At 26.7% G+C, this 16218-nt stretch overlaps 1 protein-coding gene across 1 annotated transcript; it reads left to right on the top strand.

Annotated features, from left to right (window-relative positions):
• The first annotated feature begins 31 nt into the window (after nucleotides 1-31).
• On the top strand, nucleotides 32-2069 carry LOC135963024 (uncharacterized). Its single transcript, XM_065514807.1, has 2 exons — nucleotides 32-322; nucleotides 1332-2069. The coding sequence occupies exons 1-2, from the start codon at nucleotides 32-34 to the stop codon at nucleotides 2067-2069; spliced, it is 1029 nt and encodes a 342-aa protein (XP_065370879.1).
• The last annotated feature ends 14149 nt before the right edge of the window (nucleotides 2070-16218 follow it).

Consider the following 16218-nt stretch of genomic DNA (forward strand, 5'->3'; position numbering starts at 1 on the left):
TAATTCACTTATTAACAATCCGACAATCATAATGTCAATAACACTAACATTGAGCTCTATCTCATCTGAGCTCTCAGCTAATTATTTTCCTCCAATTGTTTTGGATGGTGAATATGAGTGTGCTCTAACTGATTTCCATTCATACAACAGTATTCCAAATGTAGACATCTATAATAATAAGTTTCATATTGGTGAACATGTAATTGAAATTCCAATTGGATCCTATGAATTGAATGATATTGTAGATTATATTAAAGAACAATACAAACGATATAATCCTAAAAATAAAATTGATATTGAGGCTAATAATAATACAATGCAAGTAAGAGTTAATAGCTCTAATGATTCGATTTATTTTAATAAAGAAAATACCATTGGAAAACTGTTTGGGTTTAATAAAAAAATCCTTCATCCAAATGAAAATCACTATTCAGATCTTCCGGTTAACATTTTTAAAGTAAATCTTTTGCGAGTAGAGAGCAATATAGCTATCAATACATATATGAATAATTCTCAAGCACACACATTACATGAGTTTGCAATTAACGTACCACCAGGGTATAAAATTGGTGAGATTCCTAGAAATCTCATTTATTTGCCTGTTAACTGTCGAGAGATAAGCTCCTTAACTCTGCAAGTAGTTGATCAAGACGGAGATTTAATAAATTTCCGAGGAGAGCAAATTACAATTAGAATTCATTTAAAGCCAAGCAAATAATGATAATTTATAATAAGAATACATCCCGAAATAAAGTAGCATTTCCCAGCAGTAAAAAAACATCAACAAAATCAAAACTACAGAAGTCCTTACCACGTAAAATCTTGACAAAAGCAAACAAGAAATTCCTTAAATCACTGAATTTTAAAGTAAAAAAAACATGAGTTCAATTCTCGATGTTCTAGAAAAACCCTTGTCTGATGAAGATATAATTAAAAAGGACTACCACACATATACACCATATCTTCAGTCATACAACAATAATGATGAAATTAGAATTTCAATACAAAATCAAGATTTATATGTCTTACCTGGAGAAAGTTTTATATATGTAGAAGGATTCGTTAAAGATGCAACTAATACAAAATTAGTACCTTCTTCATCCAATTTTAAATTAAGGAATAATTTTGTCGCATATCTATTTGACGAAATCCGTTATGAACTCAATGGGATTGAAATTGATCATACCCGACATTTGGGGATATCAAGCACCATAAAAAACTTGGTTTCTTTATCACCAACGGATAGTAATGGGATGCTCAATGCTGCATGGAATAAAATAGATGATGTAGATCTTGTAAATGGTTATTTCAATTTCTATGTGCCCCTAAAGATATTATTAGGATTCGCTGAAGATTATAATAAAATAATATTAAATGGTAAACATGAGCTGATTCTGTTACGTAATAAGAATGATGCAGATCTAGTATATTCAAGTGTTTCCACAGAAAAAGGAAAAATGACGATATCAAACATCTCATGGAGAATTCCACATGTACAATTATCTGATTTTAGTAAATTGAATATTATTAAAACAATAAACAGTGGTGCCTCTATACCAATCGCATTTCGTAGCTGGGATTGTCATATTAATCCACTACTCAACATTGGAACCAATCATATCTGGAATGTTAAACTAGCTGCAAATAGAGAGCGCCCTCGCTTTGTATTGGTTGCTTTTCAAAATGATGATAAATTTGTTCATTGTGATCTAACTAATATGAAAGTGCATTTAAATTCAGAATCATATCCATATGACGATCTGAATGTAAAATTTAAAAATGAACGCTTTGCAATTCTGTATGATATGTATCTAAGATTTCAACAAAACTACTACATGAAAGATCCTCAACCACTACTAACATCTCAAGAGTTTAAAAATAAAGCACCGATAATTGTAATAGATGTCAGTCACCAAAATGAATCTATCAGCAGTGGACCTATTGATATAAAAATTGAATTTGAAACATCTACAAATATTCCAGCAAACACATCAGCATACTGTATTCTCATTCACGATCGTATAATTGAATACATACCTTTGAAAGGACAAGTTCGAAAAGTCTTATAAATCATATGAAATGTTTCACCAAAAAGTTTTAATTGATTTACAAGGTTTTAAATTAAAACCGAATAATTTTATCGCAAAAGAAATTGCAGTTGTTTTCAATTCTAAGGAATACATCAATTTCATTATAAAACCACCATTTGATTTCAATTGTTTATCACAAAGGGAACGAAAAGAAGCAAATTGGTTAATTAAGTATTGTCATCATCTAAATTGGAATACTGGGGTCGTATCTTTTAAGAGTGTTTGCAATTTTTTAAAAGCTAATTTAAAAAATTCCAAAATATATGTCAAAGGAGAAGAGAAATGCAAGTGGTTGGAAGAAATGTTGCAACAAAAAGTTTTTAATATAGAGGTTTTTGGATGTATTAATTTAAAGGAATTAAATATAAAGTATCCAACAAATATATATTGCAGTTATCACAAATATGGAGTTTGTGCTTTAAGAAATGCTCTTTTACTGGCAGAAGAAAACCTAGTTTAAAATAATAATATTTATATAGTTTTTTTTTTTTTTTAAGTATTATTTTTTTATTTTATTGATATTTTAAAATTTAATTATTAATTAATTTAAATATAGGTACATACAAAATGTAATTAGAATATAAGTATTTATCATTAAGTTATATAAAATTATTTTTAATAATTATATTATATATTTATCACATATTTATTTATTTCTTATTATATTATATATTTATCACATATTTATTTATTCTTAAAACTACATATTCATTAAATAAATTAAGATATTTTAACATTAGTTTTATTATTGTTTTGTTTTTTTTTTTTTTAAATAAAGGAATATTTTTACATATTAACAAAATTGTTTATTTTTTTTTTTATTTATTTATTTATATTTTTGACCACTGTCATCTCATAAGTAATAATCGAAACAGTTTAGTTTTAATCCGTTTGCATATAACTGACAATTCTATCTCTATAGTGACCCCAAGCTCTAGTGTTTACTCTATCTTCCATAATCTTTCTTTTATCATCAGTATGGCTAAGTACTATTTTTTGCAACTTTTGTGTATATAACTGATGCGCTTTAGTTCTAAATACAACCATTTCATCAGACACTATTTTCTGTTCAAATAAACACTCTTTATAATCATTTAATGTAAGTTTTTTAATTACACATTTTTTGACACCTTTAGACTTTTTAATATCTTCTGAATTGACAGTTGACAAGGAATACATTTTTGATCGTAAACCTACAAATTCACTCATTATTCCCCCCTTGTTTTCATCTTTCATCATTCCCAATACTTTTTTGTTTAGGAGTGGTAAATTAAAAACATTATCTTTTGGATATTCAGATGTATCGAAATTCAAACTGATATCGCTACGAATGTCACTATAAAAATCATCTGTTTTAATGGAATAAATAAATGAATCGGTATCCATATAATTTAAGGAAAGATTTTCTCCAAATTTTGGAATCATATATCTATAATGGAAGTCATACATCTTCCATTTGGATAATTCTAATACAGAAAATCCAATATATATGGGTTTATTATAATATGGTTCCATTTTCTGCAATTCGACAGCATACAGATCATCACCAAACTTTGTCAAACTTAGAAAATTCGGTTTAGAGATTAATGCTCTTAGTCCTAAGTGGTTTTTATTAGTATTTTCCCACCCTGTAGCTATACGTATATCCTTCCTTTTGTCTACACTTTCCATGGTCTTCCCATAAACTGCATTATTTAACAGTTTGAAAAAATCTTTTTCAAAATTATTTTTTGCATTTGTTCTGTGTAGCGTATTTAAATCAATATATTTTTTTAACCAAGGAGACTGCTTGAATTTCAAAATTCTATGAACTTTTTTCAAAACAAGTCCATTGGCAATACATTGTTTTAAATATCTATAATGTATAGTATAACTTTCTTTTCGAGTCAAATCTGCTATTAATTTTTTACATTTTGATTGTCCAGGAGTTTTGTTTTGTGGACAAAATGGGAGATCATTATGAATATCATGTAATGTTTCAGGATATTCAAGATCAACCTCTAAAATATAGCCATATTCAGAGGTGTCCGAAATATTTTGAACTTCAATATTTTGAACATCTTCACCATTCATCCATTCAAATTCTCCATAAGGTAGATATTCCGACATTGCCCATCCATACAAATTGTTGGCATCTAAATACATCAAATACTCTGATGCTTTTTTGTCATCAAAGTTTTCCATATATTTATGGTTTGCCTTGGAATATCTTTTTGAGCATTGAACTAATCCCCCTCTTATTCCATTTTGCATAAAGAGATATTGTTCACTATCAGTAAATAACTCTAATGTAACGCCCGTTGTCTTTAGCATTGCATCCCAAGAAAGACCAGGAGCAGTGTAGTACTGACAAGGATCTAAATTGTAAATACTCTTACATATTTTTCTAAAATTTTAAAATATGTCTGTTAAGAGGAGTACATCAGATCTAAGGTAGAGTTCTGTATAGTCAAGAAGGTTCGCGCACTTGAATTCGCTCCATACTTTTTGAGCATGTTCATAATCTAGTAAATCGCATTCCTCATTGCTTAAAATATTGAAAAAATTCTCTCTACTTGGTAATTGCTTTTCATTAAACTTTTCCATTGAATCCATGTATGAGTATGGAAATACACCCTTTCTCCTAATGAGATTAAATTGATTTTCATTAGTGAAACATTCTCGGACAGTTTTAAAGTCAATAATATCCAGATTTTTAGCTAGAGAATCTAAACTGGAAGACATGAATCTAAGTGAATCTAAAAACCTAATTTCAAATCCTCGATTTTTATCCATTGTAATGTATACGGATAGTGAAATATATCGTTCTTTATTTAAAGGAATAACTTTTATTGTTGCATTTTTGATTGTTGACAGCTCTTTAAAGAAAAGATGCATGTCATAAGCAGAAAGATTATGGAAGATGACTGGTATGAAATTAGGATTCCTATATTTCAAATTGCACTCATTATGAGCAGCTCCTCGAAAATTACCTGTGAGATGACAGTGGTCTCTAACTTTATCATTAAATAAAACTTTTTCACAAATATGGCAATTTGTCGATTTATTGAAAAGATCAATATCGTCGGGTGTCATTACCATTTGCTTAACTTTAGATAAATACTGATTGTAAATATCTGTCGCATCTTTGACAATTGTTTCTACAAACACTTCTGACGCATTTTCCCCGAAATAATATTTATGGTTATTATATGTCTCACTAAAACTACACTTAGTATAATAACTAAAAGCACATGGAATGTGCTTTTGAATATTCGTAGTGTTGTTACTTACACTTTCATTTGTTTTTTCCAAAACAGATTCAAAATCGGCATAAACCACGAATGGGACATCCACTTGCTTCTGATGGTTTCCGAATGATAAATGAGAATCTTCAGGGTTTGGCATCTTTGATATTTTTCTTCCACATACCGTTTTATGTTTTTTGTGGATTTCCTCCTCATGTGTATGGTATAGACACATATTGCAGATATAAACTTTCCCTTTATGTGATGTTATACTGGATCGAATAAGTCTAAGAAAAACATAATTGATTTTTATTAAAATTTTGAAGCTTAGAAAAGATATGTATGTATGTGTGTGTATATTTATAAATCTAAACCAAAAAAAAAAAAAAACTTACTTGGAAATATCATTGATGAGAACGTAATGGAACTTTTCACCGGAATGTAAAAGCAGTAAATTTAAATGGATTGGCTTTTCATCAATCGTTATATAATATGGTCCAATGATTGACTCACCATTATAACCAAATACATTTATGCTTATCACATTCTGTTTTTCAAATTTTTTTATTGATTTTAAAGGGAGAGGAAACTCCAATCCTTCAAAATTTAGTTTCACCTCTCCCAGATCAATTTTATTGGAATAAATGTTGATGTTGTACGAATTACAGTTCCTTCGTTGTCTCTTGGTTAACCCACTATAGAGTGCTGCAACTACACACCATTTAAAACAAAAGTCATCCTTGTTTTCCACATTTATGCATGCCCCTTTAATATTATTAATGCTCCTGGGTAATGCTATAAATTGTGATCCTCTTATAATGCTAGCCTTGTTTACATTTATTTCCACACCACTTATTTTAATAAGTGTCCAACCACTGTCTCTTTCCTGGAATTCTCCCATTTTAGTGGCTATTTCGTCTACATGTTTGTCATATGATACATTTATATCGTCTGCAAGCGTTATTAGCATCATTTTTGAAATATGCACTATTGGCGCTAATGTCATCTCATCATTTACCATTTTCATGTACTCACATGACAACTCCATGTTAAATTTGAAAACAGTATGTTTAATGCTACACTTCTTTAATTCTTCAATAATAGCATTTTTGGAGTTTTGGAAGAACTCCTCGGGAAATAGAATTTCTTCCTTTTTATTGATCAAACTATAGGTTTCAATTCTTCCTTTAAAAGCGCTCTTTCTTACGGTTAATTTGTCATCAATATTAACCCTTTGGAAATTTCCTATGTGACGATTTGATCTAATATGAGCATTGAAGGATGTTGCTGCTATTAATTCATTGCATTCATTGCAATGTTTGTAGTCAGAAGGTTGAAGAACATTTGATGGGATGGGAGCATTGTGACTTTTCTTATGTTCTATTAATTTTCTTGAACACATGAAGAGTTTTTTGCAGATGGGGCAGTGATGGTTTATGTGAACATTGATCATTTTCTTTGCAACACTGATATTACATATGGGACATCCTTCATACTGATTGTCATCAATACTTCTTGACGCATTCCTGTGCGATTCCATATGATCCTTTAGCTTAAGATGAGAAATAAATAGCTTCTTGCATACTCCGCAATGAAGACTTAGATGAACCTTAAGCATTTTTGGACTGATTTTGGAGGAGCAAATTGTGCAGGATACTGATGCCATTTTTATTATATTTTTTTTTTTTTATTTATGATTATATTTTCGTTTTTGATTGAAATTAAAGAACTTTCAACTTGGAGAACAATATATCAGCACTCTGAGAACAGATACGATATACTGTTTAATGATACAAATAGAGTGTCCGAGGTAAGCTAGAAAATCTGTTTATGTACTACGACAAGTGTCAATACAATACACATACTTTTAAATTCATTGAATTTTATAATACACATTTATAAAACGGTAAAAAATAACCTAATAATTTTTGAAGGATTCTCAGTTGTATAGAATCTTTTAACATTTACTCTTTTCTAATTATAAAGATTGACATTGAACCTTTTTTCTTTTTTAACAAAGGAAATCATAAATCTCTAGTAAATAGTATTTAAAATAATAAGTAAAATTAGGTAGGAAAATAAAGAAAAAACATATACAATCTTTTTGTGTGTCGTTGACTTTTTCACAGCGATCATTTTCAACCTGCTAAATGTATTGTAAAATATAATGAATCCCAACATAAACCCTTTTTCTTTCTAATTCAATAGGTTGACCTTTCATTTATTTTAGAGTTTGGTAAGAAGGGTGATCATAAATGTCTTGTGGTTTTCCTTCGACATACAACAGAGGACGAACAGCCGATCATAAATGTCTTGTGGCTTATTTTTTATTTTCATGTTTTGGTTTATTACACTTGACACAATATGCGTTTGTCCCTTTTTTTATCCCATCTACAGCAAATAAACTCGCACGTGTGCATAATTCATTTCGTCGATCCATTCGTGATTTGAATTTATAATTATAATAAATATTTAGTTTCTGAGCATGCTCATTCATGTTTTAGATAAATTTAGTATGCATAATATTATAAAATTTAAAACACAGTTGAAAATTGAACATGTTCAATCTTGACTCGTATTCAGCTGCACATTCATGTAAATTTAAAAAAACAAAACACTTGTTGTAAATAAATTTATTCCTATTAACAATTTATTTAAACACCTGTAAGGAATAAATTAATATCAGTTCAAGATGAGAAGACAAGACAGAATTAGGAGGAGGAACATATTTTTAAAGAAAATGTCATACAGAAGTTTAATTGACAAGTTTTTATACGATTTTGGTGGTTGTATTTTTGATGGACATTTACAAATAATTAACCATTTTAAGTATATGCTGGACGAATATGAAAACATGAAAATGGTTGAAACTATTCATGGGAAGCATTTCATCAACTGCCCAAGAATATGTAAAATATGCGAAATTGAACCTAATGGCTGCCAATGTATTAATTTTAATTTACAAAAAAATAATGTATTTCTTTTAATAGAAAATTATTATACCTTTTTTATAAGAAAGATAAATAAATGAAATTATATTTTAAAATGATAAATAAAGATATTTTTAATTCTAATACAACTGAAAACAAACATTTTAAACTATAGAAAAAATTATAAAATAGTTAGAAATATTGAATAAACAAAAACCCACATGAATTCTAAAAAAAAAAAAAATCTCATTCAAGAAATATAAAATAAACTCATTCCAATTGGAAAATCCCATCCAGAAAATTAAACCAAAGATATAGTAAAAATAATTTTAAAATTACAAACAGAGAATAAATTATTGAACACTTTAACCTATCACATTTAAGGAAAAACACACAATTTCTTCCATCTTGGTCTTGTAATAAACAAAGGTAGTCAATCATCAATCAAAACAACGATCACGTACTTCTAAATATTACCTGCATAATCAACCCTCAAAATTATCTCTTTTTACTTCCCACACAATCTCACAATATAATAAAAACCCTTGCAGTTAACCATTCACATTTCAGGAAACACACACAATTTCATCCATCTTGATCTTGTAGTAAACAAAGGTAGTAAATTTTCAATCAAAACAACGATCACGTACTTCTAAATATTACCTGCATAATCAACCCTCAAAATTACCTGCTTTTACTCTCCCACACAATCTCACTACTCTCTCTCAACTATTCTTATTATCCAACTAGAATCCCATTAGCACAAGTAAGCACTTTGTCACCACACCACTCAAATTCCAATTAGAAACAAGCGGCGGCATTCCTTTGATGTCCAAGATCCCCATTCCCTATCTACTTATTTCCTATAGAAAATATTGTGTACTACAGTATTTCCTATAGAAAATATTGTGTACTACAGTATTTCCTATAGAAAATATTGTGTACTACAGTATTTCCTATAGAAAATATTGTGTACTACAGTATTTCCTATAGAAAATATTGTGTACTACAGTATTTCCTATAGAAAATATTGTGTACTACTGTATTTCCTATAGAAAATATTGTGTACTATAGTATTTCCTATAGAAAATATTGTGTACTATTGTATTTCCTATAGAAAATATTGTGTACTACAGTATTTCCTATAGAAAATATTGTGTACTACAATATTTCCTATAGAAAATATTGTGTACTACAGTATTTCCTATAGAAAATATTGTGTACTACAGTATTTCCTATAGAAAATATTGTGTACTACAGTATTTCCTATAGAAAATATTGTGTACTACAGTATTTCCTATAGAAAATATGGTGTACTACAGTATTTCCTATAGAAAATATTGTGTACTACAGTATTTCCTATAGAAAATATTGTGTACTACAGTATTTCCTATAGAAAATATTGTGTACTACAGTATTTCCTATAGAAAATATTGTGTACTACAGTATTTCCTATAGAAAATATTGTGTACTACAGTATTTCCTATAGAAAATATTGTGTACTACAGTATTTCCTATAGAAAATATTGTGTACTACAGTATTTCCTATAGAAAATATTGTGTACTACAGTATTTCCTATAGAAAATATTGTGTACTACAGTATTTCCTATAGAAAATGTTGTGTACTACAGTATTTCCTATAGAAAATATTGTGTACTACAGTATTTCCTATAGAAAATATTGTGTACTACAGTATTCCCTATAGAAAATATTGTGTACTACAGTATTTCCTATAGAAAATATTGTGTACTACAGTATTTCCTATAGAAAATATTGTGTACTACAGTATTTCCTATAGAAAATATTGTGTACTACAGTATTTCCTATAGACAATATTGTGTACTACAGTATTTCCTATAGAAAATATTGTGTACTACAGTATTTCCTATAGAAAATATTGTGTACTACAGTATTTCCTATAGAAAATATTGTGTACTACAGTATTTCCTATAGAAAATATTGTGTACTACAGTATTTCCTATAGAAAATATTGTGTACTACAGTATTTCCTATAGAAAATATTGTGTACTACAGTATTTCCTATAGAAAATATTGTGTACTACAGTATTTCCTATAGAAAATATTGTGTACTACAGTATTTCCTATAGACAATATTGTGTACTACAGTATTTCCTATAGAAAATATTGTGTACTACAGTATTTCCTATAGAAAATATTGTGTACTACAGTATTTCCTATAGAAAATATTGTGTACTACAGTATTTCCTATAGAAAATATTGTGTACTACAGTATTTCCTATAGAAAATATTGTGTACTACAGTATTTCCTATAGAAAATATTGTGTACTACAGTATTTCCTATAGAAAATATTGTGTACTACAGTATTTTCTATAGAAAATATTGTGTACTACAGTATTTTCTATAGAAAATATTGTGTACTACAGTATTTCCTATAGAAAATATTGTGTACTACAGTATTTCCTATAGAAAATATTGTGTACTACAGTATTTCCTATAGAAAATATTGTGTACTACAGTATTTCCTATAGAAAATGTTGTGTACTACAGTATTTCCTATAGAAAATATTGTGTACTACAGTATTTCCTATAGAAAATATTGTGTACTACAGTATTTCCTATAGAAAATATTGTGTACTACAGTATTTCCTATAGAAAATATTGTGTACTACAGTATTTCCTATAGAAAATATTGTGTACTACAGTATTTCCTATAGAAAATATTGTGTACTACAGTATTTCCTATAGAAAATATTGTGTACTACAGTATTTCCTATAGAAAATATGGTGTACTACAGTATTTCCTATAGAAAATATTGTGTACTACAGTATTTCCTATAGAAAATATTGTGTACTACAGTATTTCCTATAGAAAATATTGTGTACTACAGTATTTCCTATAGAAAATATTGTGTACTACAGTATTTCCTATAGAAAATATTGTGTACTACAGTATTTCCTATAGAAAATATTGTGTACTACAGTATTTCCTATAGAAAATATTGTGTACTACAGTATTTCCTATAGAAAATATTGTGTACTACAGTATTTCCTATAGAAAATATTGTGTACTACAGTATTTCCTATAGAAAATATTGTGTACTACAGTATTTCCTATAGAAAATATTGTGTACTACAGTATTTCCTATAGAAAATATTGTGTACTACAGTATTTCCTATAGAAAATATTGTGTACTACAGTATTTCCTATAGAAAATATTGTGTACTACAGTATTTCCTATAGAAAATATTGTGTACTACTGTATTTCCTATAGAAAATATTGTGTACTATAGTATTTCCTATAGAAAATATTGTGTACTATTGTATTTCCTATAGAAAATATTGTGTACTACAGTATTTCCTATAGAAAATATTGTGTACTACAGTATTTTTCTATAGAAAATATTGTGTACTACAGTATTTTTCTATAGAAAATATTGTGTACTACAGTATTTTTCTATAGAAAATATTGTGTACTACAGTATTTTTCTATAGAAAATATTGTGTACTACAGTATTTTTCTATAGAAAATATTGTGTACTACAGTATTTTTCTATAGAAAATATTGTGTACTACAGTATTTTTCTATAGAAAATATTGTGTACTACAGTATTCTTCTATAGAAAATATTGTGTACTACAGTATTTTTCTATAGAAAATATTGTGTACTACAGTATTTTTCTATAGAAAATATTGTGTACTACAGTATTTTTCTATAGAAAATATTGTGTACTACAGTATTTTTCTATAGAAAATATTGTGTACTACAGTATTTTTCTATAGAAAATATTGTGTACTACAGTATTTTTCTATAGAAAATATTGTGTACTACAGTATTTCCTATAGAAAATATTGTGTACTACAGTATTTCCTATAGAAAATATTGTGTACTACAGTATTTCCTATAGAAAATATTGTGTTCTACAGTATTTCCTATAGAAAATATTGTGTACTACAGTATTTCGTATAGAAAATATTGTGTACTACAGTATTTCCTATAGAAAAGATTGTGTACTACAGTATTTCCTATAGAAAATATTGTGTTCTACAGTATTTCCTATAGAAAATATTGTGTACTACAGTATTTCCTATAGAAAATATTGTGTACTACAGTATTTCCTATAGAAAATATTGTGTACTACAGTATTGCGTATAGAAAATATTGTGTACTACAGTATTTCGTATAGAAAATATTGTGTACTACAGTATTTCCTATAGAAAATATTGTGTACTACAGTATTTCCTATAGAAAATATTCTGTACTAAGTATTTCCTATAGAAAATATTCTGTACTACAGTATTTCCTATAGAAAATATTCTGTACTACAGTATTTCCTATAGAAAATATTCTGTACTACAGTATTTCCAATAGAAAATGTTCTGTACTATAGTGTTATAATTTATTTTATAATAGTTATTATTTATTAAAATTTTAAATTTTTATTAAAATATTCATTTTAATGTTAAAAATGAATAAATAATGATAAAATTAGTATATATAATTGTATAAATAAATATAAATGAAAAGTTTTTATAAAGAACTCGGCAAAAATAATGTTCGCCTGTTTAACAAAAACATGTCTTTTTGAATTTTTTTTAAAGTCTAACCTGCCCACTGAAATTTTTTAAATGGCCGCAGTATACTAACTGTGCAAAGGTAGCATAATCATTAGTCTTTTAATTGAAGGCTGGTATGAATGGTTGGACGAGATATTAACTGTTTCATAAGAATTTATAATATTCTGTACTACAGTATTTCCTATAGAAAATATTCTGTACTACAGTATTTCCTATAGAAAATATTCTGTACTACAGTATTTCCTATAGAAAATATTCTGTACTACAGTATTTCCTATAGAAAATATTCTGCACTACAGTATTTCCTATAGCAAATATTCTGTACTACAGTATTTCCTATAGAAAATATTCTGTACTACAGTATTTCCTATAGAAAATATTGTGTACTACAGAATTTCCTATAGAAAATATTGTGTACTACAGTATTTTCTATAGAAAATATTGTGTACTACAGTATTTCCAATAGAAAATATTGTGTACTACAGTATTTCCTATAGAAAATATTGTGTACTACAGTATTTCCTATAGAAAATATTGTGTACTATAGTATTTCCTATAGAAAATATTGTGTACTACAGTATTTCCTATAGAAAATATTGTGTACTACAGTATTTCATATAGAAAATATTGTGTACTACAGTATTTCCTAAAGAAAATATTGTGTAGAAAATATTGTGTACTACAGTATTTCATATAGAAAATATTCTGTACTACAGTATTTCCTATAGAAAATATTGTGTACTACAGTATTTTTCTATAGAAAATATTGTGTACTACAGTATTTTTCTATAGAAAATATTGTGTACTACAGTATTTTTCTATAGAAAATATTGTGTACTACAGTATTTTTCTATAGAAAATATTGTGTACTACAGTATTTTTCTATAGAAAATATTGTGTACTACAGTATTTTTCTATAGAAAATATTGTGTACTACAGTATTTTTCTATAGAAAATATTGTGTACTACAGTATTTTTCTATAGAAAATATTGTGTACTACAGTATTTTTCTATAGAAAATATTGTGTACTACAGTATTTTTCTATAGAAAATATTGTGTACTACAGTATTTTTCTATAGAAAATATTGTGTACTACAGTATTTTTCTATAGAAAATATTGTGTACTACAGTATTTTTCTATAGAAAATATTGTGTACTACAGTATTTTTCTATAGAAAATATTGTGTACTACAGTATTTTTCTATAGAAAATATTGTGTACTACAGTATTTTTCTATAGAAAATATTGTGTACTACAGTATTTTTCTATAGAAAATATTGTGTACTACAGTATTTTTCTATAGAAAATATTGTGTACTACAGTATTTTTCTATAGAAAATATTGTGTACTACAGTATTTTTCTATAGAAAATATTGTGTACTACAGTATTTTTCTATAGAAAATATTGTGTACTACAGTATTTTTCTATAGAAAATATTGTGTACTACAGTATTTTTCTATAGAAAATATTGTGTACTACAGTATTTTTCTATAGAAAATATTGTGTACTACAGTATTTTTCTATAGAAAATATTGTGTACTACAGTATTTTTCTATAGAAAATATTGTGTACTACAGTATTTTTCTGTAGAAAATATTGTGTACTACAGTATTTTTCTATAGAAAATATTGTGTACTACAGTATTTTTCTATAGAAAATATTGTGTACTACAGTATTTTTCTATAGAAAATATTGTGTACTACAGTATTTTTCTATAGATAATATTGTGTACTACAGTATTTTTCTATAGAAAATATTGTGTACTACAGTATTTTTCTATAGAAAATATTGTGTACTACAGTATTTTTCTATAGAAAATATTGTGTACTACAGTATTTTTCTATAGAAAATATTGTGTACTACAGTATTTTTCTATAGAAAATATTGTGTACTACAGTATTTTTCTATAGAAAATATTGTGTACTACAGTATTTTTCTATAGAAAATATTGTGTACTACAGTATTTTTCTATAGAAAATATTGTGTACTACTGTATTTTTCTATAGAAAATATTGTGTACTACTGTATTTTTCTATAGAAAATATTGTGTACTACTGTATTTTTCTATAGAAAATATTGTGTACTACTGTATTTTTCTATAGAAAATATTGTGTACTACTGTATTTTTCTATAGAAAATATTGTGTACTACAGTATTTTTCTATAGAAAATATTGTGTACTACAGTATTTTTCTATAGAAAATATTCTGTACTACAGTATTTTTCTATAGAAAATATTCTGTACTACAGTATTTTTCTATAGAAAATATTCTGTACTACAGTATTTTTCTATAGAAAATATTCTGTACTACAGTATTTTTCTATAGAAAATATTCTGTACTACAGTATTTTTCTATAGAAAATATTGTGTACTACAGTATTTTTCTATAGAAAATATTGTGTACTACAGTATTTTTCTATAGAAAATATTGTGTACTACAGTATTTTTCTATAGAAAATATTGTGTACTACAGTATTTTTCTATAGAAAATATTGTGTACTACAGTATTTTTCTATAGAAAATATTGTGTACTACAGTATTTTTCTATAGAAATTATTGTGTACTACAGTATTTTTCTATAGAAATTATTGTGTACTACAGTATTTTTCTATAGAAATTATTGTGTACTACAGTATTTTTCTATAGAAAATATTGTGTACTACAGTATTTTTCTATAGAAAATATTGTGTACTACAGTATTTTTCTATAGAAAATATTGTGTACTACAGTATTTTTCTATAGAAAATATTGTGTACTACAGTATTTTTCTATAGAAAATATTGTGTACTACAGTATTTTTCTATAGAAAATATTGTGTACTACAGTATTTTTCTATAGAAATTATTGTGTACTACAGTATTTTTCTATAGAAAATATTGTGTACTACAGTATTTTTCTATAGAAAATATTGTGTACTACAGTATTTTTCTATAGAAAATATTGTGTACTACAGTATTTTTCTGTAGAAAATATTGTGTACTACAGTATTTTTCTATAGAAAATATTGTGTACTACAGTATTTTTCTATAGAAAATATTGTGTACTACAGTATTTTTCTATAGAAAATATTGTGTACTACAGTATTTTTCTATAGAAAATATTGTGTACTACAGTATTTTTCTATAGAAAATATTGTGTACTACAGTATTTTTCTATAGAAAATATTGTGTACTACAGTATTTTTCTATAGAAAATATTGTGTACTACAGTATTTTTCTATAGAAAATATTGTGTACTACAGTATTTTTCTATAGAAAATATTGTGTACTACAGTATTTTTCTATAGAAATTATTGTGTACTACAGTATTTTTCTATAGAAAATATTGTGTACTACAGTATTTTTCTATAGAAAATATTGTGTACTACAGTATTTTTCTATAGAAAATATTGTGTACTACAGTATTTTTC

This window comes from Calliphora vicina, unplaced genomic scaffold (assembly GCF_958450345.1).
Source record: "Calliphora vicina unplaced genomic scaffold, idCalVici1.1 scaffold_62, whole genome shotgun sequence".
Taxonomy (NCBI): domain Eukaryota; kingdom Metazoa; phylum Arthropoda; class Insecta; order Diptera; family Calliphoridae; genus Calliphora; species Calliphora vicina.

Coding starts and splice junctions, on each gene's coding strand:
- LOC135963024 (XM_065514807.1), top strand. CDS start 32: ATGTCAATAACACTAACATTGAGCTCTATCTCATCTGAGCTCTCAGCT. Junction 323..1,331: donor CTAATAATAATACAATGCAA/GTAAGAGTTAAT, acceptor GTGCCCCTAAAG/ATATTATTAGGATTCGCTGA.